Source organism: Lonchura striata, chromosome 26 (genome assembly GCF_046129695.1).
Source record: "Lonchura striata isolate bLonStr1 chromosome 26, bLonStr1.mat, whole genome shotgun sequence".
Taxonomy (NCBI): Eukaryota; Metazoa; Chordata; class Aves; order Passeriformes; family Estrildidae; genus Lonchura; species Lonchura striata.
In genome coordinates, this window is record NC_134628.1 from 3,114,631 (window position 1) to 3,140,636 (window position 26,006).

General features: G+C 48.5%; 1 protein-coding gene across 1 annotated transcript; it reads right to left on the bottom strand.

The window, feature by feature from the left end:
* Window positions 1-3,107: 3,107 nt before the first annotated feature.
* Window positions 3,108-25,908, bottom strand: SMAP2 (small ArfGAP2). The gene is made up of 10 exons (XM_021554762.2): window positions 25,735-25,908; window positions 11,957-12,090; window positions 10,768-10,853; window positions 9,248-9,326; window positions 8,067-8,147; window positions 7,476-7,554; window positions 7,073-7,173; window positions 6,300-6,465; window positions 4,999-5,294; window positions 3,108-4,244 (listed from the first exon to the last, which is right to left on the bottom strand). The coding sequence occupies exons 1-10, from the start codon at window positions 25,835-25,837 to the stop codon at window positions 4,089-4,091; spliced, it is 1,281 nt and encodes a 426-aa protein (XP_021410437.1). The 5' UTR covers window positions 25,838-25,908; the 3' UTR covers window positions 3,108-4,088.
* Between the last annotated feature and the right edge of the window lie 98 nt (window positions 25,909-26,006).

Sequence of the window (26,006 nt, forward strand, 5' to 3'; positions counted from 1 at the left end):
GGCGAGGGGCTCGATGCCAAAAATACAGCGCTGCTCCCGCTTTGGGAGGGCACAACAAATCCCTCTCCAAAGCCTTGGAGGGGCACAAATCCTTTCTCAAGGTCTTTGGAAGGGCACAAATCCCTTTCCAAAGCCCTTGGAGGGGAAAAAAATTCCTCTTCCAAAGCCTTGGAGGGGCACAAATCCCTTTCCAAAGCCCTTGGAAGAGTAAAAATCCTTTTCCAAAGCCCTTGGAGGGGAAAAAAATTCCTCTTCCAAAGCTCTTGGAAGGGCAAAAGTCCCTCTCCAAAGCTTTGGAAGGGCACAAATCCCTTTCCAAAGCTTTTGGAAGGGCATAAATCCTTTTCCAAAGCCCCTGGAGGGGCAAAAATCCCTTTCCAAAGCTTTTGGAAGGGCACAAATCCCTTTCCAAAGCCCTTGGAAGGGCACAGATCCCTTTCCAAAGCCCTTGGAAGGGCACAGATCCCTTTCCAAAGCCCTTGGAAGGGCACAGATCCTTTTCCAAAGCCTTTGGAAGGGCACAAATTCCTTTCCAAAGTGATTGGAAGGGCACAGGTCCCTTTCCAAAGCCTTTGGAAGGGCACAAATCCCTTTCCAAAGTGATTGGAAGGGCACAGATCCCTTTCCAAAGCCTTTGGAAGGGCACAAATTCCTTTCCAAAGCTTTTGGAAGGGCAAAAATCTCTTTCCAAAGCCCTTGGAGGGGAGAAAAAAAATCCTTTTCCAAAGCCCTTGGAAGGGCAAAAATTCTCTTCCAAAGCCTTTGGAAGGGCACAAATCCTTTTCCAAAGCCCTTGGAAGAGCAAAAATCCTTTTCCAAAGCCCTTGGAGGGGAAAAAAATTCCTTTTCCAAAGCCCTTGGAAGGGCACAAATCCCTCTCCAAAGCCTTTGGAAGGGCACAAATCCCTTTCCAAAGTCCCTGGAGGGACACAAATCCCTCTCCAAAATTTTCTCCCATCGCAGGGAATATCCCAGAGGAATTCCCAATCCCGAGGGGGAGCTCCCTGAATGTTCAGAGCACTTTGTGAAGTTGGTGGCCTTGTTTTCTTAAAGGGCTTTGATCTTTTTCGTGCAAGGAGAGAATCTTCCCCATCCCATCCTCCTCCTCCCCAGCTCGGAATTCATCCCTGGAATGTTCAGGAAGATCCAGGGCTCTGGAATCTGTCATTAATCCCTCAAGTTTACACCTAAAAGGCAAAACAAAGTTGAGAATTTCTCCTGGAATTTGGGAAATCAGGGGGAAAAGCCCCGATGGATTTTTAGGAGTGGAGTTTGGGAATGTTTATCCCATCCAAGAAATTCTGGATTTCCATTCCAAATGGAGGGATTTTATCCATAATAAGGAATCTTTCAACCCAGCTTCCCCCTAAAAAAGTCTGAGGGGGAACGAAAGGGAATTGTGGAATTCCAGACTGCTTTGGGTCCGTTGAAAATGAAATAAAAGGGAATAAAAGGGTGGGAATGATGGTGAGGGATTAAAGGCAAAGAGATGCTCCCAGAGCTCTGCCAGGAATTCCAAACCTTTGGAAGCTGGGGCTGAAAGGAGGGATGGGGCTGAGAGTGCAAAACCCCACCAAGACCCCCAAATCCTCCGCATTTCCCAGCCTCAAATCCCCCAAAATTTCCATGGCAAGGGATCACCAGGAGAGGGGGGGAAGTGTCAGAGCTTAATTAACCCCCAGTTAATTGGCAGTAAATGAGAAGGTGACAGCTGAGGGGGAAGGGAGAGCCAGGGAAGTTTCCTTGGATATTTTAGGGTTTCTGGGAGCTGGGATGGGAGCAGTGACTCCATCCCCTCCAATTTGTGCTAAATTGGGTTTAATGACAGATTCCTCCCATCCCACAACTCCACCCTCCCCAAAAATCACCGGCAAGGGGGGAACTGGAGCATCCCTGGAGCCCAAGAGAAGGGGATGGGTTTGAGACAGCTACAGAAAAGTGGGAATATTTAAAAAAAAAAAAAAAACAACAAACGAGCAAATGGAATTTTCTACCTGTGTCCTGTCCCGTTTTCTATGTGTGTGGTCCTTTCTTAAATGTCAAACTCTTGTATTTTTGTGGTTTCTATCTGCGGGACCGACGGCTCTGAGGGCGCACGTTGTTTTGTAAAATATTCCTGACATTTTCCTTCCCGAAAAAGAAAAAAAGGAAAAAAAAAAAAAGAAAAAAAAAAAGGGAGGAAAAGCTGAATTATTCACCTTTTAATTGGCTTTGCATGTACAGTATTGGGGCAGCAAGTGGAGATGATTAAAGCCAGCTTGAAAACTTTCTGCTTGTGCTTGAGTTTTTCCCCCCCCCTAAAAAAAAAAATCATCCCACAATTCTCATGGATACTCTGGGAAAGAAGGGAATGGGATAAAACAGCTTTTTTTTTTTTTTTTCCCCTGGAAAAAGCAGGTTTGATTTGAGGAAAGAAATCCCATCATGAATAAAAGATCCCACAAGAACCCCCAGACTTCCCCGATTCCCAAATTCCCTCCAGCTTCCCAAGAAAATTGGGGAGGGGCAGGAAAAGGGGGGGAATGGGCGAGATTTTGGGATGAAATTCCTCCCTGAGAGGATGAGGAGGGGCTGGGATGGAATTCCCAAGGAAGCTGCGGCTGCTCCACCCCTGGAAGTGCCCAAAGCCAGGCTGGAGAAATCTGGGATTGGGAAAGGAGCAGGGGGTGCAATGAGAAACCCAAACCATCCCAAAATTCCATAAATCTCTGATTTTTCCCTGTTCCTTCACATTTTTGGACGAGCCTCGACGAGGTTTTGTTAAACCCGAGTTTAAAATAGCTGCAGGGATGGAATTAAAGCCGGAATGAAAGAATTGAATCCCAGCAGCTGCAGGAATTCTGCTCCACCTTCCCCCATCCCAAAGCTGAGGGCTTTGTATATAAAAGTGTCACTTTGGATTCTTCCAGGCCTGGCTGTGCTCCCTCAGCTCCCTGGCATTTGGGACAGAGCCCAAACCAGAGGGAATTCGGGCTGATTTTTGGGATGGAATTCCCTGAATTCCCTGGCATTTGGGACAGAGCCCAAACCAGAGGGAATTCGGGCTGATTTTTGGGATGGAATTCCCTAAATTCCCACACCTGGAGTGACCACCAGCACCAGAGGAGTCCACTGCAATATTTTATTTGGGAATTTACATATCCACAGGAGAGAGCAGACCACAAGTCCGACTTCTTGCTGACTTTTGAAGCAGTTTTGGGTTCTACTGGAGATGAGAAAAGAAATCTGCCTAAGATTAAAATGTCCCAAGCGAGCCAGGAAAAGGGGGGGGAACCAGGATTTTACACAGGAACAGCGACAAGAAGAACGAAACAAAACAGAAAAAAAAAATAGGGAAAAAAAAAAAGTATAAATTAGGATGTCAGAGTCATTTTTGAAAGCGTAAGAAAACTTGCACAGGGCTCTGGGCCCAGGAGAATTAACTCTGGTTAGATTAAAAGTGAAATTCCATCAGATTCCAGGCAGAAAATTCACTCTGCAGTGCAAGTTTTTCACATTCCATCGGCTTTGTCCCCACTCCGGGCGAGATTCCTGCTTGCTCAGAGGGGTGGGAGAGGGCTTTTCCCAAGGACTTTGGTTCCAAGGAGGGTGGGAGCAGGGAGAGCTCCGCTCCAGGGAGGAGGTAGCAAGGCTTGCTTGCCCCTGGGCTCAAATCCAGTTCCTCAGCACCAAACGAGGTTCCCCCCACCCCCCAAAAAAAAAAAAGAAAAAAGAAAAAAAAAACCCAAACAAAAAAAAAATCTAACACTGGAGTTGAAGTGAGAAATCCCAGCTTTCTGGGTGGGATTCAGTCCAGGTTTCCCAGTCCCACCTGTGCCCAGGTGCCCATCAGGTGCCACCCAGGAGCTCTGGAGGAGCTTTGTGCAGGGAGGGATCTCCTCCCCGTGTGCATTGACTGTGCTGAGGACGGGGCCGAGGCACCGAGCCGGCCCCGGGGCTGCGACAGCGGAAAAGGCAGAGATGGGAACAACCATTCTTCAGGTTGGGCTGGGCCCCCTGGAACCTGAAAGCAAAAAACCCCTGAATGCCTCATGGAGCAGGTTTGGAGAACAGAACGAAGGCAGAGATGGTCAGCTGCGAGCGAGGGCTCATTTCCACAGCGGGGAGCTGAGCGAGGCATTGCTGCCCTGGCCTGCTCCTCCTCCTCCTCCTCCTCCTCCTCCTCCTCCTCCTCCCATGGACTGTCCATAGCCCATCATTCCATTGGCTCCATAGAAGTTCATCCCAGCCATCTGCTGGGTCATCTGCAAACGGGACAGGAGAAGGTCAGGGATGGGCTTGGACACGGCCCGAGGCTCCCAAAAACTGCCCAGCCCCAAAGGGGAGCGGGGGGTGGCACCCCAGCATGGCAGGAGCTCGGGGTCCTCAAAGGAAATCAGCGGGAATTTCTCCATGGAAAGGGAGGAATTTTGGAGTCCCCGGGAATGGGAGGGTTTCAGGTTGGATATCAGCAGGAATTTCTCCGTGGAAAAGGCCTTGGAGTTCCCCACGGAATTTTGGAGCCCCCAGGAATGGAGGATTTCAGTGTCCTCAGGAAATCAGCAGGAATTTCTCCATGGAAAGGGTGGTCAGGCCTTGGAATTCCCCAGGGAATTTTGGAGCCCCCAGGAATGGGAGGATTTCAGGAGGAATTTCTCCATGGAAAGGGAGGAATTTTAGAGTCCCCAGGAATGGGAGGATTGCAGGTTGGATATCAGCAGGAATTTCTCCATGGAAAAGGTGCGCAGGCCTTGGAGTTCCCCAGGGAACTTTGGAGCCCCCACCCCTGGATACATCCACGGGAGACGAGGCTGGGATGGGACTCAACCTCAAAATTCCCTCCCAACCTGACCAACCCCAGGATCCTCATCCTCTCCCCCCCACCCCAATCCCATTTTAACCCATCCCACCCCAAGCGCCCAATCCCCCCCCCGGTTTGGAACGAGATCCCTTCATTCTCCCACCTCTCCACTCCCAAAAAAACCACCCAGGAAAAGCCTCCAGGAGCCTCCCCCTCACCTGGGCCAGGTTCCACTGCAGCTGCTGCGTTGGCTGGACCCCGTAGAGGGCCGGGGGCACCACGAAGCCGGGCTGCTGGGCGCCCAGCACCCCGTTGGCAACGCCCAGCACGCTGCCCACGTAGCCCGCCGGGATGGCCACGGGTGCCACCATGCCAGGAGCTCCGGGCTGGGCCAGCATCCCCACGGATGGGGCCACCAAGCCCCCCATCATGCTGCTGGAAGGGGGAACGGCCGGGAAGGCGGGGTAGGGAGAGGCGGGGTAGCCCAGCTGAGCCGGCGCCATGAACATCGCTCCTGGGAAAGGCAGGGAGGGAAGGAGGGGAAGGAGGAGGGGTCAGCTCGGGGGTTTGGGATGGGAAAATTCCAGCTGCAGCCTGGCTGGGATGGCCAGGCTGAGCTGCTCCTCGCAGCTCTCCACAAAGCTGGGGAGGGAATTCAGGTAGGGACGTGCAGGGATGAATTCCCAGTGTCAGAGGGTAGGGTTGGATATTGGGAGGGAATTCCTCCCCGATTTCCAGAGCTAAAGGGCAGATGTGGGTTGGATATTGGGAGGGAATTCCTCCCCGATTTCCAGAGCTAAAGGGCAGATGTGGGTTGGATATTGGGAGGGAATTCCTCCCTGATTCCCAGGGCTAAAGGGCAGATTTGGGTTGGGTATTGGGAAAGAATTCCTCCTTGATTCCTAGTGCCAGGGGTTTGGGTTGGATATTGGGAAGGAATTCCTCCCTGATTCTGAGGGTCAGAGAGCAGATTTGGGTTGGATACTGGGAAGGAATTCTTTCCTGATTCCCAGTGCCAGAGGGTTGGGATGGATATGGGGAAAGAATTCCCCCCTGATTCCCAGAGCTAAAGGGCAGATTTGGGTTGGATATTGGGAAGGAATTCCTCCCTGATTCCCAGAGCTAAAGGGCAGATTTGGGTTGGATATTGGGAAGGAATTCCTCCCTGATTCCCAGAGCTAAAGGGCAGATTTGGGTTGGATATTGGGAAGGAATTCCTCCTTGATTCCCAGTGCCAGAGGGTTGGAATGGATATTGGGAGGGAATTCCTCCCTGTGAGGGGCTGAAATGGATTTCCCAGAGAAGCTGTGGCTGCCCCATCCCTGGAAATGCCCAAGGCCAGCTCGGAAAAGGCTTGGAGCAACCTGGGATAGTGGAAAATCCATGGCTGGAAGGGGATGAGCTTCACACTCCCTTCCCACCCACCCCATTCTGGGCTTCTCAGGGCCCACCCACATTCCCAGCTGGAAGTTTCCAGCTCCCAGGACACCCCCTGGTGCTCTCCAGGCCCCAGGGTTACCTTGTGCTGGCACCTGGGAGGTTTGGGAGCCGTACAGGGACAGGATGGAGTCTTTGGAGAGCTGCTTCTTCCCCACCTCCTCCCCTTTGCCTCCGGGCTCCGGGAAGAGATTCAGATTTTCGGGAACGGAGCCGGCGCTTCCGGAGGTCGGCATGGAGCCGACGACCTGGGACAAGGAGAGGGGATCAGGGCCAAGCCCAGCAGCAGGGAAAATGGGGAATGGCCATCCACACACAGGGACGGGCTGGGGGGATGTGGGAGGGAGATTCCTCGCTCTTCAGCACGGAACAGGGAGATTTCAGGGTTTAATGAAAGGAAATTTAGATAAAACAAGGTTTAGTGTGTGCACAGCATTCCCAAATGTGGGAACGGAAGAGGGAAATTCTTCATTCTTTAGTATGGAACAGGGAGATTTCAGGATTTAATGAAAGGAAATTTAGATGAAGCAAGGCTTAGGGCAGTTGATGTGCGTGCACAGCATTCCCAAATGTGGAAATGGAAGAGGGAAATTCCTCATTCTTCAGCACGGAACAGGGAGATTTCAGTATTTAATTAAAGGAAATTTAGTTGAAGCAAGGCTTAGGGCAGTTGAGGTGTGTGCACAGCATTCCCAGCTGGATTCCCCATCCCTGGAATTGTCCGAGGTGACGCTGGAGCACTTGGCAGAGCTCAAGATGTCCCTGCTCTTTAATGTCCCTCCCATCCCAAATCACCCCGTGGCTCTATGACACAAGCAGGCTGTTCCAAGCTCTTCCCAAGCATTCCCAGCTCACCTTCCTGGAGTCTGAGCTGGATCCCACGGATGCAAAGAGGTCCAGGTCCTTCTCCAGGCTGCTGGGCCGGCCATTGGTGACGGGCGTCGTCACCGGAGCGTCTGGAGGGACAGAGACGTCCTGGGTGTCCCCAGCCTGGGGACACCCTGTGCCACCACTGCCACCCCACCCAGGGACCTGATCCCCACCTCCCTCACCCCCTCTGCGGCTGGGAAGGGACTGGAGCAGGATTTGGGAATGTCCCACAAAGCTCCAGCTGCTCCTGGAACACCGCAGGCTGACATGGAAAACTGCTCCCCAAGCAGCTCAGAGCTGAGTGTTCCAACAGAATTCCTAAAATTCTTCACCTGACGGGGAAAATTAGCACTCAAATTCCCACCATTTCTACACCAGTTTCTCTTACCCAGCCCCAGCAAGTCCATGACTGGCTCAGATTTGGGGGAACTTTTCCTGGATTGCTGCGTTTCATCTTTCTTCTGGGGCTGGGGGAAAAGAAACAACACAAATCTCATGCAGCTTCTGGGCTCACTCTGAAATGTCACAGGTTTGAATGAGATTAAACCTTAAAACCCCTTTTTTTCCCCCTGCAGTGGGTTTAAGTCAAAAATAAAAACAAAATTCTCTTTGCTCTTCCAAAATGAGAATCTCAGAGTGAATTTCAGAGAGAATTTCAGAGCGAATTTCAGAGAGAATTTCAGAGAAAATTCAGAATTTTTTTTTTTTGTTGTCCCAATAGATTGTCAAATCCAAGCAAGCTCTAAACCAGGGAGAAGCAGCTGCTGGAGCTGGAAAAAGCAGCAGGGAATAGCTGGATTCCAACCTGCACATCTGCTCAGTGTCTGGTGAGCAGAGCAAAACAAACTCCCACCCGTGACTCAAAGCACCCGGGCTGTGAGCGAGGCCAGAAAAATGTTCCCAGAGCAGGCTGGAATCCCTCTGCTCTGCCTCAGGGATGTCTCCACAAGTGCTCCATCATTTTTCTTCCTGATCTTACCATTTTCACCTTCTCAAAGATGATGGGTTCCAGTTTCCTTTCCGACTCGTTGGTCCTTTTCCATTTGTCGTCCTTTTCTTTCTGTGAGGGGAAAAAAAAAAAATCATTGACATGAGGGAAAATTTCCTGATTACAACAAAAAAAAATGCTCTCACTTGGTGCTGTTATTGATCTAAAACACCTCAGATCTAAAATCCCTCAGAAACAGCACAATTTGAGGTAAATTTTTGTATTTTTTCCTGCTCTGAGGAAGGAATTGGATAAAACCCTTCCATGATCTCCTCCAGTCATTATTGCCTCCCTCTTCCATCCATAGAAAAAACCAAATAGCTCTAAGAGAGAAAAAATCAGGAATTTAAAATTTTGTTGTCCTTTTCTTTCTGTGAGGGAAAAAATCACTGACATGGGGGAAAAAATTCCTGATTACACCAAGAAAAAGCTCTCACTTGGTGCTGTTACTGATCTAAAACACCTCAGATCTAAAATCCTTCAGAAAAAGCTCAATTTGAGGTAAATTTTTGTATTTTTCCTGCTCTGAGGAAGGAATTGGATAAAACCCTTCCATTATCTCCTCTAGTCATTATTGCCTCCCTCTTCCATCCATAGAAAAAACCAAACAGCTCCAAGAGGGAAAAAAATTAGGCATTTAAAGTTTTTCTTGTCCTTTTCATTCTGTGAGGGAAAAAGTAAGTGACATGAGAGAAAAAGTTCCAAGAAAAATCTCACACCTGGTGCTGTTACTGATCTAAACCCCTTAGATCTAAAATCCCTCAGAAAACAGCTCAATTTGAGGTAAATTTTTGCATTTTTCCTCCTCTGAGGAAGGAATTGGATAAAACCCTTCCAAGATCTGCTCCAATGTGAAATATCCATCCTCACAAACCAATCAGTGAGATGAAAAAGAGGGAAGAAAACAGGAATTTAAACCACCCAAAACACTCCAACCCCCTGAGCTCTGCCACGGCTCTGATCCTGTGGTTTTTTTTTGGTTTTTTTTTTTTTTTTTTAGTTCCAAAACAATCCAGAATATTCTGAGCAAAATCCATTCAGCCTCTTCAAATCTCCTCAGTGCTGGGCAGGAATTTATTCCATGGAAGTGCAAGCAGCCCTGGAGGAGGGATTGCCCCCGACACAGGGAATATTTCAAGTTTTTATTCACAAATTGAGGCCTCCAGACTCACCCTGAAGGCGTTGATGTCGATGCTTCTGTCCATGTACTTCTTTTTCTCATATTTATCCCGGATAAAACTCTCCACAGCTCTACAGCAGCTGGTTAAGGACAAAGGATTCCAGAATAGAAGCCTTATTTGACAGGGAGGAACAAGGTACAGGCTGTAACTAAATTAAATCATTGTTTAAAGAGCATTTCCAGCAGTAACTTTCTTAAAATAATTTACTGCTGGATCCCAACTCGGTTTTTGCCCCTGGGTTATTTCAGGTTATTTCAATGCTATAAAAAGGGAATTAAATCAGGATTTAGGCTCCTGCTGTGTTTTCTCCATTGTTTTTTTTTTTTTTTTTTGTTTGCCCCAAGCATCCCCTCAGCACCAGCACAGATCACAGTGGTCACAACAGGATCCTGCACCTCAAAAAGCACCTCAGCTACCAGATTAATTAAAAAAATGATGGTGGAAAGGTGCTTTTGTAGGTTTTTTGGGGTTTTTTTGGGTTCACATCATTATATCCCTGCTTACTCAGCATTCCTGCAGGGTGGGAGTTACAGGTGAAGCATTAAAAATCCCATCAGAGAATCCCAGCCTGGTTTGGGTTGGAAAGGACCTTAAATCCCATGGGCAGCAGCACTTTCCACTCTCCCAGGCTGCTCCAAGCTCCATCCAGCCTGGAAAACACTTTCAGGGATGGGGCAAACGTAACTCTTTTGGGAAATCCATTCCAGCCCCTCCTCACCCTCCGAGGGAGGAATTCCTTCCCAAAATCCCACCTCTCCCTGCCTCTGGCCGTGGGAATCCACCCTCCTTGTAAATCATCTCTCTCCATCTCTCTTGCAGCTCCTTCAGGTCCTGGAAGGCCACAATCAGGTCTCCAGGAAGCCCTTGGAATACTCCCATTCCTTCCAAAACCTGCAGCTTTTGGGCTCACTCTGAAATGTCTGAAGTCTGAACGAGATAAACCCTTAAAATCCCTTTTTTCCAGTGGGCTTTTATCCACTCCAGTGCATTTTTTTTTCCATTTAAACCCAAAAAATGGAAGAAAAGTTCTCTCTGCTCACCCAAAATGATAATTTCAGAGTGAATATTTCCCAGTTTTTTATTGCCTCAATAGGTTGGCCAAACCCAATCAGGCTCTGAACTAAGAAGAAGCAGCTGCCTCCTGTGGTCACCTTGGTGTCCCAGTTCTCCACCCTAATTCCATTGGGTTTTTAACCATTCCAATGCATTTTTTTTCCATTTAAACCCAAAAAATGGAAGCAAAATTCTCTCTGCTCACCCAAAATGACACTTTCAGAGTGAATATTTCCCAGTTTTTTATTGTCTCACTAGGCTGGCCAAACCCAACCAGGCTCTAAACTCAGGAGAAGCAGCTGCCTCCTGTTTTTGGTGTCCCAGTTCTCCACCCCAACTCCTTCATTCCCAATCCTTGCCCCTTGGAACTCCTGCTCCTTCAGGAAGGTTTAACCACACAGCTCCAGGATGGGAAAGCTCCACGTTTTTTCCAGGAAAAAAGAAGCAAAAAGGGATGCTGGTCTGTCTGGGGCCTCCGGAAGTTCTCGGGCAGGTAGGCTTCGTAGAGACGATTGGCTTTGCCATTCCCCATCTCCTGCACGCACTGAAACCCAAAAAAAATCCCTGGAAATTCACTTTTCCTGGACATTAAAGCTCTCCCACAGCATCCCAGGCTGCTAGGGAAGGGAAATCAGGGAAGGGAGAATCCTCCAGGGGATGCTGAGGCAGCTGCTCCCATCCCCTCCCACCCCATCCTAAGCAATTTTTAATCCAAGGCAAGATAAACATCCATTAGGAATCCCAAATCCCTCGGAAAAGAAAGGTGGGAAGCACCTCCAGGGAATCAGGGATTGATAATTTAACAGGGATTTGCAGTTCCTTGAGCTTTACCCTCTGCTGCTTGGAATGAGGATATTTTCCCTCCCAACCTATCCCAGATGGAATTCCTCTTCCTCCTCACATTTTTTGGGCTATCCTGGCTGGGTTTAAATTTATGAAGTGCCACAAAAAAAAAACCAAAACAAAACAAAAAACCACAAACAAACAAAACAAACAAAAAACAACAACAAAAAACCAAACAACAAAAACAAAAAACCCCACCAAAAACCAACCAACGAAACAAAAAAAACCAAAAAAAACCACCAAACCAAACCAAAACCCCACAAAAAACCCCCAAAACCAACCAACCAAACAAACAAAAACAAAAAACAAAACCAAAACAAACAAAAAAAAAAAGAGGCTATTTTCCCTCCCAACCTATCTCAGATGGAATTTCTCTTCTTCCTCACATTTTTTGGGCTATCCTGGCTTGGTTTAAAGGTTTAAATTTATGAAGTGTCACAAAACAAACACACAAACAAAAAAACCCAAAAACCCCACAAAAAAACCCCAAAAACAAACAAAAAAAATCCCCCAAAACCAAACCAAAACAAAAAAAAAAGAGGATATTTTCCCTCCCAACCTATCCCAGCTGGAATTCCTCTTCCTCCTCCCATTTTTTGGGCTATCCTGGCTTGGTTTAAATTTATGAAGTGTCACTAAAAACAAACAAACAAACAAACAACCCCCCAAAAAACCACCCAAAACCAAACTCAAAAAAAAAAAAAAAAACACAAAAAACCCAAAAAACAAACAAACAAAAAACCAAACAAAAAACCAAACCAAACAAACAAAAAACCCCAAACCAAACCCAAAAAAGCCCCTTACCTGGATCTGTTCCTGTGTCCACTGGTCGAGGTTGACAGATTTGACCCTGGATATGTGAACCCCCAGGTTCCTGTGGATCCCGGCACAGCGGATGCAGATGAACACCCCAATATTCCAGGATGCCCATCGTGGCCCTGGGGAAGAGACAGGAAAATGTTTCCCACCAATCCAACCCTTTTGTTTTAAATTTAATTTTTTTTTTTTTTTTTTTTTTTTTGCCTGGAGCAACTGGGAAACTGCACCAAGTGAACTGGGATTGAGGCTTTTGGATCCTCATTTCCAGGCTGGAAACTGGAATTCCACATCAGCAGGATGCTCCCAATTGTTATCCTTGGGGATTTATTGAATTCCTCTTCCATCCATAGAAACCAAACAGCTCCAAGAGGAAGAGGAAAGAAATCAGGTTTTTAAACAATTTTGTCATCCCTTTTTTCCTGTGAGGGAAAAATCACTGACATGAGGGGAAAATTCCTGATTACACCAAGAAAGATTTCACACCTGGTGCTGTTACTGATCTAAAACCCCTCAGATCTAAAATCCCTCAGAAAACAGCTCAATTTGAGGTAAAATGTGCATTTTTCCTGCTTTGAGGAAGATTTTGATAAAATCCTTCCAAAATCTCCTCCAGTCATTATTGCCTCCCTCTTCCATCCACAGAAACCAAACAGCTCCAAGAGGAAGAGGAAAGAAATCAGGTTTTTAAACAATTTTGTCTTCCTTTTCTTTCTGTGAGGGAAAAAATCACTTTTTCCCACTGACATGAGGGAAAAAGTTCCTGACTGCACCAAGAAAAATCTCACACCTGGTGCTGTTGCTGATCTAAAACCCCTCAGATCTAAAATCCCTCAGAAAACAGCTCAATTTGAGGTAAATTTTTGCATTTTTCCTGCTCTGAGGAAGGAATTGGATAAAACCCTTCCAAGATCTCCTCCAGTCATTATCCCTGCAGATTTATTGCCTCCCTCTTCCATCCACACAAGAAGAGGCAGGAAAACAGGAATTTAAACCACCCAAAACACTCCAACCCCCTGAGCTCTGCCATGCCTGTGATCCTGCTTTTTTTTTCCCTTGATAACTTGGAATTGGCTCCAGAATATTCCCTACCAAAAAAAAAACCCAACAAAACAAAACCCAAAAATCCCAAAATAAATAAAAACCAAACAAAAACTAAAAAAAAAAAACAAAGAAAAAAACCCCACAAAAAAAACCCCAAAACAAAACAAAAAAAAACCACACACACACAAAAAAACCCACTAAAACCAACCAACAAAAAAAAAACCCACAAAAAAAAAACAAACAAAAAAAACAAAATAACCCCCAAGAAACCAAACCCCCCCCCAAAAAAAACCCACAAAAAAACCAAACTAAAAAAAACCCAAAAACCCCAATAAAAAAAGCCCAAAAAAGTTAAAAAAAAAAATTAAAAAAAAAATAAAAAAAACACTTAGCGTCTTCAAATCTCCTCAGTGCTGGGCAGGAATTCCCAGCTGAGCCAGGACCAAGCAAAAATCCCAAGATTTGGCCCCAAAACCAATCCCAGCCCAAGGAATATTCAGTTCACTCCACAGTTTCCACAGCTCTGATGGACATTCCCACTTGTCATGCAGGACAGCTCCAAGGTGTGGATGGAAGATCATGCCAGGGATAAAAAAAAAAAAAAATAAAAAACACCCACAAGGGGAAGATTAAGGAGCTCAGTGCACCCAGGAATCCCAGCAGGGCATAGAGAGATCCACAGGAATTCCCACCCCTCTCCATCCTGCTGAATATTTTAGGGATATTTTCAAATTAAACCCCCTGCTCCCAGTCTAGGGTTCCAGCTCCCAGCACAAACTGGTGCCCCAGTGCACGAGAAGCTGGGAATAAACAGAATTATGGATCAAGCAGCCTCCACCAGCCCTTCTTCCACTCGTTCTTCTGGATGATGAAGAGTTATCCTGCTTTTCTTGCTAAAATAGCAGAGCCTCAAGTTAATGAGAGGGAGGTGGGAGGGGGAAGAGGGGGGAAAAGTGTAATTTCGAAGCGCTAAAAAAGCAGTGCTGTATTTGAGATGCTGTTAACAGTTTAATTCCTATTCCTGGGGAAAGCCTGGAGCATCCTGAGGGATTTGGAGCTGCTAATGCAATCAGGGACCCTTCCAGAACACAGCCATCCAAGCTCTAACAGGTAACTCCAGCACCTCTTCCAGGGAATTCACTTTAAAAATGACTTTATTAAGTTTTCTGGCCTTTCCTGCCATTATTTGCTACCTTTTTTCCCTCTTCAGGGAATGATATCAATTTAATGGAGCTGAGAAATTCACTTCCCAGACACCCTTGCTTTTATAATTCCCTTTATTACCTCCCTGATTCTCAGAACAAAACCCACAACTCCAGCACCACCTGATCATGCCCAAAAAATTGGGAATAAAACCCTTGGCCAGGATCCTTCCCAGTTTGGTCCCAGTTTGTCCCCAGTGTCCTCCTCACCTTCCTCCCCAGTTTGTCCCCACCTCATTCCCAGTTTGTCCCAGTCTGTTCCCAGTGTCCTCCTCACCTTCCTCCCCAGTTTGTCCCAGTTTGGTCCCAGTTTGTCCCCACCTCATTCCCAGTTTCTCCCCAGTTTGTCCCAGTCTGTTCCCAGTTTGTCCCCATCTCATTCCCAGTTTCTCCCCAGTTTGTCCCAGTTTGGTCCCAGTTTGTCCCCAGTGTCCTCCTCACCTTCCTCCCCAGTTTCTCCCCAGTTTGGTCCCAGTGTCCTCCTCACCTTCCTCCCCAGTTTGTCCCCACCTCATTCCCAGTTTCTCCCAGTCTGTTCCCAGTTTGTCCCCACCTCATTCCCAGTTTTTCCCCAGTTTGTCCCAGTCTGTTCTCAGTTTGTCCCCAAGACATTCCCAATGTCCCCAGTTTGTCCCAGTGTTCCCAGTTTGTCCCAGTGTCCTTCTCACCTTCCTCCTCAGTGTTCCGTTTGTCCCCACCTCATTCCCAGAGTCCTCAATGTCCCCAGTTTGTCCCAGTATCCCCAGTTTGTCCCAGTTTGGCCCAGCCACAGCGAGGCCAGCACCGAGGCCACCAAGGAGGTCACCAGGGCCACCCGGCTCTGCTGGACACCTGGGGAGGGGAAGGTAACCACTTTGTCCCAGTTTATTCCCAGTTTGTTCCCAGTTTGTCCCTAACTTGGCCTTAATGTCCCCAGTTTGTCCCAGTTTGGCCTCAGTGTCCCCAGTTTTTTCTTTTCACACGGAATTCTCTCCCAGAGCCACCCCCAGGGCTCCAACGTGAGACTGCTGCAAGGATTATGGCGAGATTCAAGGTTAGATTTAAACTCCAGATAAATTTAGCCTTGATAGGACTAAAAGGATTAACGGGCAGCTCCTGGAGTAATCAGCTCAGCTGGGTTTGTCACATGGAACAGCTCAAGCCACCACAATTAAAACCTGACTCAGGGGCAGTGCCACCCCTCCTGCTGCTCCAGTGTCCCCTCAGGGGTCTGGGACACCGAGGGGAGCACAGCTGGAATCTGCTGCAACTCCCAAATCCAACATCTGGGAGAGCCAATACAGCAGCAGCTTCCTCCTTCTTTCATGTAAAATGAATATTTAGGCATTTTGAACTTCCCCCCCACCAGCAATAAACACATTATACAACCAGGGGTGAGCTGCTCCCTGGGGAGATTCCAGCTGGGATTTGGGTGTCCTTGCACAGGCTGCAGGAAAGGTTTCAAATCCGCAGGGAGTGGAGGAATTTTTGGGACGTGGGGTGGGTTTGATGCAGGGATTGTGAGCTCTGTGACAGGAGGGACTCCAGAGCCACACAGGGAGGAAATTTGGATTTTCCAGAATTGCTCCCACAGCCTGCAGCCACAGCAAACCCTGGTGGGGTCAGGCTGGATCCAACACCCTCCAGTACCCCCTTCCCAGACATCCAGCTTAATAAACCAACATTTTAACCTTCAGATGCCTTCTAAAAATGTCTTTTCAAATGTCTCATAAAGCCCTGAGTTGGTGGGAGGGGAGAAGGGTTTGGTGCAGATGTAAACAACCTCCCACTTCCCTCTTTGGAGCAGCTCCCACTGCAACATCTCCCACTGAAAATCTCCCTGCAAGTGCCCAGCAGCTCAGATTTTGCTTTTTAGGCCTTTTTGCAGGCATTTCCTCAGGGTTTCACAGCTCTTTTCAAGGTGATTGGACTCGAACAAGCTCCAGGTGGCATCTCCAGATGTGGCTTTCACCCAGTGCAGCTGATTTTCACTTCCCCAAAACCCAACCCCAGCTCAGACTCCGCAGCAGCTTCAGTGATAAAAGGGGCAGAAACGCCTGGCTCAGAGTTTAGGGGAACAATTTTCTGAGAAAAAATGGGTTTATAGCAATAAATAACAACAGGGCAGCTTTAATCAGCACTGCTGGGCTGCCTGGGGGAATTATCACTCCTCACAAAACATGGGCACACCCTGACACCCATCACTAACTGAGGACAGGGACACCTCACCCTCCTGCTCAGGAAATTATGGATTTATCTCCTAGAAAGCTGAGGACAAGGCCAACAGAAACATTCAGCTCCTTAAACCACTAAAAAAAATATTGTTTCTTGCACTAATCCTCTGGTTGATGTTCTAAAATCAAATTTCCTGAGGCTGAGCGGGCCAAAATGGAAATTCCCACATGGAAAACTGGGAGTTTGCCCCAGTGCCAGCCTTGCCTGGTGCTGCCACCACTTCTGCCTCAGCTTTAGTGGGGATTTTAACACCCATGGAAAGCAAAATCATCGTGGAAAGCAGAGCTGGCACCAAACTCTGCTCGAGTTTGTGGAGCTTCGCCTCAGGCCTGCACAAATCCCTCCTGGATTGGAGGAAACACCAACTTGGGAGTAACAATCAAGGAAACATCAGTGTGGAGTAACAATCAAAGAAGAATCAATTTGCAGTAAGAATCAAGGAAAACACCAATTTGGAGTAGGAATCAAGGAACCATCAGTGTGGAGTAAGAGTTAAGGAAGCACAAATTTGGAGTAAGACTCAAGGAAACACCAATTTGGAGTAAGAATCAAGGAAAACATCAATTTGGAGTAAGAATCAAGGAGAACATCAATTTGGAGTAAGATTCAAGGAAAACATCAATTTGGAGTAAGATTCAAGTAAACATCAATGTGGAATAAGGATCGAGGAAACACCAATTTGGAGTAAAAATCAAGGAAAGACCAATTTGGAGTAAGAATCAATTAGACAGTGTGGAGTAAGATTCAAGGAAACATCAGTGTGGAGTAAGAATCATGGAAGCACCAATGTGGAATAAGGATTGAGGAAACACCAATCTGGAGTAAGAATCAAGGAAGCACCAATTTGGAATAAAAATCAAGGAAACATCAGTGTGGAGTAAGAATCAAGCACCAATTTGGAATAAGATTCAAGGAAAGATCAGTGTGGAGTAACAATCAAAAAAGCACCAATTTGCAGTAAGAATCGAGGAAGCACAAATCTGGAGTAAGAATAAAGGAAAATATCAGTTTGGAGTAAGAATCAAGGAAATATCAGTGTGGAGTAAGAATCAAGGAAAATATCAGTTTGGAGTAAGAATCAAGGAAACACCAGTTCGGAATAAGAATCAAGAAAACATTAATGTGGAGTTAAGATTCAAGGAAGCACCAATTTGGAGTAAGAATCAAGGAAAAACCAAACTGGAATAAGATTCAAGGAAACACCAATGTGGAGTAAGAATCAATTAGACATCAATTTGGATTAAGAATCAAGGAAACACCAATTTGGAGCAAGATTCAAGGAAACACCAAATTGGAATAAGATTCAAGAAAACATCAATGTGGAGTACATCAAGGGAAGCACCAACGTGGAGTAAGAATCAATTAGACATCAATTTGGAGTAAGACTCAAGGAAGCACCAATCTGGAGCAAGAATCCCAACATTTTCCGGCGCCTGGCTGCCCACGGAGCTCCGGCTCCAGATTTGGGTTTGCTCAGACCCCTTGGGCTGCACTCCCAGCCTGGCAGGGGCTGCAGAGGCTCACGAGCTCCAAAGCACCCTCGCTCCGTGGATTTTCATTCCCAGAATCCCAGAATCATGAGGTTGGAAGAGACCTCCAAGATCAAGTCCAACCTGTGCCCTGACACCACAACCAGACCACAGCACCAAGTGCCCAGTCCAGTCTTTTTTTAAATATATCCAGAGCTGGTGATTCCACCACCTCCCCAGGAAAACAATTCCAGTATTTTAATATTCTTTCAGCAAATTTTTTTTCCTAATATCCAACCTAAACCTTCCCTTCCGTAGCTTGAGGCTGTGTCCCAGCTTTCCTGAGCATTCCCAAGGGAGGAGGATCCAGCAGGGAGGGTCCAGGAGACAATTCCAGAGTTTTCCATCCCAGCCTGTCCAAACAAACCCCACACACCAAGCTGCTCGTGCCAGCTCCAGTCCCCATCTAATCCCTGCTGGTTAATGCTCCAAGGGCTGCTGAATAATCTGAATGACTGAAAAGGATCCTAATTCCCTTTAAAACCCCCCAGCCTAATTCCATTTTCAACTCCCAGCCTGAGGAGCCTGCTCCAAATGAGTCCCTTGCTCCAAGTTCACACCCTGGAGTGGTTTTAATTGAGAAATCCCCAGGGGATTTCACTCCTCACCCTTTACTCAGGCACCAAATCCTGGCCCAAGCTCCTTTTTTGCAGTAATAAACTCTGCAGAAAGCATTTTAAAATAAACCAGGAGCTGGCTGCAAAACCACAGCTCCTTGGAAAAGGGAGGAGCAGGATAAAAAAGAGCTGCTCCCATGGGCAGGATTGAGGGAGCATCACAATCCAGAAATATTCCCTGGGGAAATCAGCAGCTTCCAGGGAAACGTGGATCCCAAATCTTCCTCTTGTGGAGGAACAGGGATGTGGGGAATTCTCCCTGGCACATTCACACCCTCAGCTTTTCACCCCTCCGAGTCCAAGCTGAATAATCCTAATTTTTAAATTTTTTCTTTTTTTTCAGAGCCAAAGGAAGAAATAAACCCAGGATCCAAGAGGTTCCTGCGCTTTGTGGTTTCCTGGTTCTGGAAAGAAATTGCTCAAGGATTCATCCTGCTCAAAGTTGCACAACAACTTCCTCTGCTCTTTGCTGGAAATGTCTGTTCTGCACCCCCAGGACTTTGGGGAACCTGAGGAAAACCCCCAAAAACCCATTTTACCCAGCTGCAAAACCTCGGCACGATGTGATTTAGTTATTAACACTATTCATAACCGAGCTGAGCGCGGATCCTGCTGCAGGGATCACGGATCCACCTCGGATCTGGGATTAATCCCAGATTTAGGCCCAGAACCGAGAGATTTTTGCAGCTCTCAGGGGATGCTAAAGCCAAACCCTGACTTTAACACACACAAAAGGTGTTTGATAAAGATCTACACCTGATCACGTGGTTTAATCACCCAAAAATTCAGCTTTATACCATCCTTTGAAAGGAGAAATAGCTGTTTGGGGGTTTTATTTTCTTTTTTTTTTTTTTTTTTCCACACAGTAATTACAGGCCTCAACCACATTTGGCAAGAGAAACGAAGATGCTGGCGCTGATTTCTGCCAGAAAAGGTTTGAAATCTCCCAGTTTACCAAAAAATTTCTAATATTTGAGGGCCCTGGTGCCTTGAAGCCCAAGGTTTGTGTGGTTTTGAGTAAAGGCGAGCAGCTTTTCAGTGCAGCCTGGTGTTCTTTGAAGTGCAGGTGGAGGAAATGAAAATTTCTGTGAGCAGCAGGGTGGGGCTTTCCTGCTGCTGCACAAAGTGGTGGTTGCTCCTTCAGTGAAGAAAAAGGTGACAGGGACAATGTCAAGCAGTGCCATCACCAGGATCCATGAAAAAGACACCGACACTGATGGTGACACAGCTTAAAAATATAAATATACGTCAAAAAAAAAAAAAAATATCAGTCAATTCCACAATCCGTGCACTTCCTGTGGCATCATTTTTGGGCCAAACCCACGCATCAGCCAATCCCAGAAATTCCAGATTCCAAGGAGGTCTGAATTTCCGTGAAATGCAAATAATTCAGGTGATAGGTGCACCTGGAAACAGAGCAGCAGGGTGGAGGCTCTGCCATCACTAAATCGACTTTGGATGCTGTAAACAGAATTTTGCTGCTTCTTCAGATGTTTTTAATCCGTCACTTGGCGTTAAAAATATTTAGACTCTGTTTTCCAATTTAATTTAAGGATGTTTTAGAAGCCAGCACGTCCTTAATAAAGCTCTGAGTAGAGGAAGGTCCTGGGTCAGCTTTTGATGGATTCAGAATTTTTTTTCAGTATCGTGACCTAAACATAATAATCTGAATTAATATCTAAATTCTAATAATACTGATTGTCAGTATCACGAGCTGAAACATCCCTTGAAACGCCATGGGAAAGGGTCAGGAAGGAGTGGCATATATTGCAAAAATAGAGATAAACCAATTTATCAAGGCCCAGGTAAATCCAGCCTCAGTGCTCCAAGTCAGCTCCTCCTAAAAGCTCCAATTTTGTCCCAGATTTCCTGGGACGCAGGGAACAATCACCACCAGGGCCCAACCTGAAGGAGCCCTGAGCTATTCCTGACTTTTTTTTTTGGTTGCTTTCAAGACCTACTTTGCATTTTGGAGCACTTTGCACTGCAGCTGCCACTCCTTACATAACTCCTGGCAGTTTCTATAGGAACAAACTTTACTCCAGCTGGGAATCACGTGGATTTTTTTTTTTTAATTTATTTTTTTTGGGGGGGGTGGGAGTTTTCTTTTCCCACCTCCACTCCCCAGGTGGGTCAGCACACAGAGCCCAGGTGCTGCTGCTCTGAGGATAATCCAAATTTCTGGCAGATGTAGGGCCATGGATCCAAATGTGACTCAGAGCTCTGCTTAAAAGGGATCTTCCTACAACTAATTCCACACTAAATCCCTGTTGGGAACACTGATGCTTTTTATTTCCCCCTTGCTTGAGTGGGAAGTTACAGCTCCAGGCAGGCTCAGGGTGGACAGAGCTGTGTCCTCTTGTGATTTTACCCTGCTGAGGGAAGATTCTGGAGGAATAAAGTGAATTTTAGAGCATTTCCACCCCGTTTGTGCACAAAGCTCTGAGATGTGAGCTGGGAAGAGCAGAAAAGTTGAGTAAATTACAGCTCCAGGCAGGCTCAGGGTGGACAGAGCTGTGTCCTCTCCTGATTTTACCCTGCTGAGTAAAGATTTTGGAGGGATAAAGTGAATTTTAGAGCATTTCTACCCTGTTTGTGCACAAAGCTCTGAGATGTGAACTGGGAAGAGCAGAAAAGTTGAGTGGGAAGTTACAGCTCCAGGCAGGGTGGACAGAGCTGTGTCCTCTCCTAATTTTATCCTGATGAGGTGAAGATTCCAGAGGGATAAAGTGAATTTTAGAGCATTTCTACCCTGTTTGTGCTCCGAGATCTGAAGTGGGAAAAGCAGAAAAGTTGAGTAAATTACAGCTCCAGGCAGGCTCAGGGTGGACAGAGCTGTGTCCTCTCCTGATTTTACCCTGCTGAGGGAAGATTCTCGAGGAATAAAGTGAATTTCAGAGCATTTCCACCCCGTTTGTGCACAAAGCTCTGAGACCTGAACTGGGAAGAGCAGAAAAAAATATCAGAATAATGGAAGATCCCAGAATATTGTGGCTGCAGCTGAGGATTCAAATGAACACACAACCCACATGCATCCCTCTGGCAAGATTCCCTCGCCTCAGGCTGAGCTTTCCCCTCATCCCAAATCTCCTAAGACGAGCAGCTCCAGCCCCAAAACCACTTTGGGTTTTTGAAGGCACAGGCTGCACCACCACCAGCACTGCCACCCTGATCCTCCTTCCTCCCCTGCAGCTGTGCCAGCAGCTATTTAAAAAGTTCCTCTTGGAATTGCTCTGACTGCAAAGGAAATTCAGCTGCAGCTCAAGAGGCTGCTGGAGGAGGAGTTGAGTCACGCAGATTTTCAGGGAATTTTGGGTTTGGATTAACAGGAGTTAGGCTGGACTAAAGCAGCTCAGCCAGGAGATAATTCCCAAATTCCACTGGAATTCTGGCCTCCCCATACCACCTACCCCAGCCCCAAACTTCTCCCCCTTCCCATATTTAACCACCTCTGGGCAGCAATTTCCCCTATCCTACACCTTTTTTTTTTCAGTATTTTGGTGAAGAATTAAACCTGGATTTATCCCATTTAATCCCTCAGGATACAAGGGATGGATTTAGGCCTGGAACCCAGGGATCTCACAAGACAAAGGGATGAAGGGAAGAGCCAAACAAACCAGGGGGAGCACAGGGCAACCTGAACCTCTGGGCCGTGCTCACCACGCCGGGGATCCACGGAGCCTGCTGGATGCATGGATGGGACTGGAGAGGGAGAGAAGAGTTTGGGAGAAGGAGAGAACCAAACACAATTAGCTGGGGGAGGCAGCAGAGCAGCTGTAGAGGCACCAATGAATCCACTCCGTGTGGCTCAATGGGAATTTTCCAAATCCTGATGGAGATTCCACCTCATCCCTCCCCTCCTTCCCTCGGCCATCCCAGCTCCAGGATCCCACGTTCCAGGGAATGTGCTGCTGGATGCTCAGCTCAGGCTGTGCAGCAGCTCTGTTATCTCTCTCACACACACACAGGGAGCAGCAGCACCACAGCCACGCTTGGAATGGCAGCAGGGACAAAAATCCCACCTGCCCAGCAAGTGCTGCTCTCTCCGGGTGTTTTTCCGAGCGATTCCCACAGCAAAAACCTCCAAGGAGAGGATGAGAACCCGGCAGTGCCCACCCTGCCCTGGCTCAGCTCTCCTGGTTCCCCCAAACACAAAGTTGACAACAGAAAGAGGAAGAGAAGGAAGAGATTTCACCCAATTTCCTGCAAAACAACAGCTCTGAGCAGGGTTTGCTGCAGCAGCAAAACCACCCTGAGATTTCACAGAACCTCACCCTGGCTCGTTGAATTCCACCTCTGCCATGGGCAGGGGACAATTCCCACTCCCCCAGGTTGCTCAGCTTTGCTTCAAGACATCCCTGAAGTGCTGAGGGCACCACCTGGAGCTACCACGGGGCTCCTTTCCTCTGGAATGGTGCAGCTGTTCCAGGAGGAACATCAGGATTTCCTTGGCATCAGAGCTGGGAGAGCCCCGCGCTCACCAAAAATACCAAAACTGCCCCAGAACTTCAGCAAATCCCTGCAGCTCTGGGCAGAGACAGATCCATTCGCCAGAAGTAACAAAACTGCCCCAAAAATGCAGGAACTCCTTGGAGCTTCAGGCAGAGTCAGCTCCATTCACTAAAAAATGCCCCAAAACTGTCCCAAAAATGCAGCACATCCCTGGAACTCTGGGCAGGGACAGCTCCATTCACCAAAAATACCAAAACTGCCCCAAAACTGCAGCAATTCTCCTTGGAGCTCTATGCACAGACAGCTCCAGTGGCACCACATTTATCAAAAGTACCAAAACTGCCCCAAAACTGCAGGAATTCCCTGGAACTCTGGGCAGGGACAGCTCCCCGTGCCCTGGAGGAGGGGTTTTCCTACTTCCAGGAATCTCATTAGTGCAGGGGGTAATTAGTGGATCAGATAAATTGGGACAGCCCCAGCCTGCTCTCCAGGATTGGCGCAATCCATGCTCCCAGAAAGGAGCAGCTCCCAGCTTTGCAAAGGCTGAACTCCCTGTGAGAACTTCATTATAATAATTAATTAACTGGAATCCCGCACTTCCAGAACTTGCTGTGACCAGGAGGAGCTATGGGGTTGAATTTATTCCCATTTTGGTGGAATTTGCTCTCTCAGGCCCGGGAAGCTGAGATAAAGGAGCTATTTCTGCCCTCGGGGCTGGCAGGAGGTGCCAAGAGATAAAGGATTGGCACGGGGAGGAACATCCTGATCTCCACCACCACCTTCATCCCCCAGCCAGGTGTGCTCCAGGCAGGTGGGAAGGATGAGGTTATTGTGGTTTAGGGTGAGAAGGGATCCCAATGATCCAGTTTTGAGCGTTGTTCGAGGGGGCTGTGCAGTTTTGGAGGTCACACCGAGGTGACCAAGACCTTTGTTTGCAGATGGATTTGGCCAACCCCTCCTCCAAGTTCAATTCCAGCAGCTCTTGGGAAACGAGGCTCAAGTCCAGATCTCCAAGTGATTATGGCAGCTGATTAAAACATGATTTTGGGCAACTTTTAACTCTTCTGCTGCAGGAAAACAAAGCAGCAACCACAGAGCAGCACCAGGGGACAAGGAACAGTTTCATTCCTTTGTTTTATCCTCTGGAATTCAAACATTTCCTCTTTCAGAGAGATCAGGGTCATAACACGCCTTGGAATCGGGAAAAACACGGGATGGTTTGGGTTAGGAGGGACCTTAAAGCTCCTCCTGTCCCTTCCACTATCCCAGGCTGGCCTTGAACAATTCCAGGGATGAGGCAGCCACAAATTCCTGTGCCAGGGCCTCAAAAACAGGTGGGAAAGGAGCAAAAAAAGTGGAATTCCTCCAGTGGTCCGTGATGCCGGGGTGAGGTGACAGCTCCTTCCCTGAGCTGGCAGGGCACATCCTGCCGCTGCCATTCCAGCCCCAGGAATGTGACAGGATGTGACTCCTCAGCTGGAATTCCCTCAATTCCACAGCACCGGCTTTTCCAGGTCCCTCTTCCTTCTTCCCCCCACCCACTCCCGGGTGTTTCCCGGGATTCCCACAGGGACATTTGGGGCTGTTCCTTCCCCAGCTCCCCCCCGGCTTCCAGAGGCACCGGGAGCCCCAACACCCCCGGTGTGACTGGCACCAAACCCAGCCGTGCTGCGGCCAAAAATCCGGGGGTTTTCTGCCCAAAACCACTGTGTTTTTTCCCTTAAAACCACCCTGTAGTACCCCCAAAACCACGGTGTTTTTTCCCTTAAAACCACCTTGTCGTGCCCCCAAAACTATGGCGTTCTTTCCCCCAAAACCACCCTGTAGTGCCCCCACAACCACGGTATTCTTTCCCCCAAAACCACCCTATTCCTTTGCCCCAAACCTCCTTGTTCTCCCTCTCAAACCGCAGAGTTCTTTCCCCTAAAACTATCAGGTCTTTTTCCACCAAAACCACTCTATTCTCACCCCAAAAACTACCCCGCTCTCTGCCCCAAACCATCCTGTTCTCGACCCCAAACCCACGCAGTTCTCACCCCCAAACCCCACCGTTTTCTCCCCCAAACCCACCCTGTTCCTGCCCCCAAACCCAGCCCGTCCTGACCCCCAAACCCCACCGTTGGTGGCCCCAAAAACCAGCCCGTTCTGGCCCCCAAACCCACCCCGTTCTGGCCCCCAAACCCACCCCGTTCTCACCCGCAAACCCATTCCCTTCTCATCCCCAAACCCACCCCGTTCTGGCCCAAAACCCACCCCGTTCTGGTCCCCAAACCCACCCCGTTCTGGTCCCCAAACCCACCCCGTTCTGGTCCCCAAACCCACCCCGTTCTCATCCCCAAACCCACCCCGTTCTCATCCCCAAACCCACCCCGTTTTTGCCTCCAAACCGACCCCGTCCTGGCCCCCAAACCCACGCCGTTTTCTCCCCCAGACCCCACCGTTCCCCCATCCCCGCGCCGGTTCCGCCTCTGCCCCCGCACAACCCCCGTAACCGCCGGGCCAGCTCCGTTATCCTCCCGCCACCACCGCAGCGCTCCCCTGTGGCACAAACACCGCGGGGCCCACCCGCACCGGCCCCAGCCGGGGCTGTCCGCCCCTCGGCGGAGCGGCCGCACCGGAGAGCACCGAGCGGGGGCGGACGGACGGCACCGAGGGGGCGCATCCGGTGCGGCGCGGGCTCCGCAGGCCCCGCCGCCTATCCGCGCTACCTTTGGCCTGGCAGTCGGCGCAGAACTTGTTCTCGTCCTCGGCCAGCAGCCCGGCCAGCACCGCCTGGTAGCGCTCCACGTCCCGCACGGATTTTCCCGTCATGGCGCGGCCGGCGCTGCCCGCCCGCGGGTCACGGCCGGCCCGCCCGCTTCCGGCTTCCGCCGGGGGCGGGGCCACCGCCGGGGGCGGAGCCAATCAGCGCCGGCCCTGCCGCCGCGGGAACACCTCCCCCGCGCGCCGCCGGGGCGGGGCGCTGATTGGTGGCGGCGCG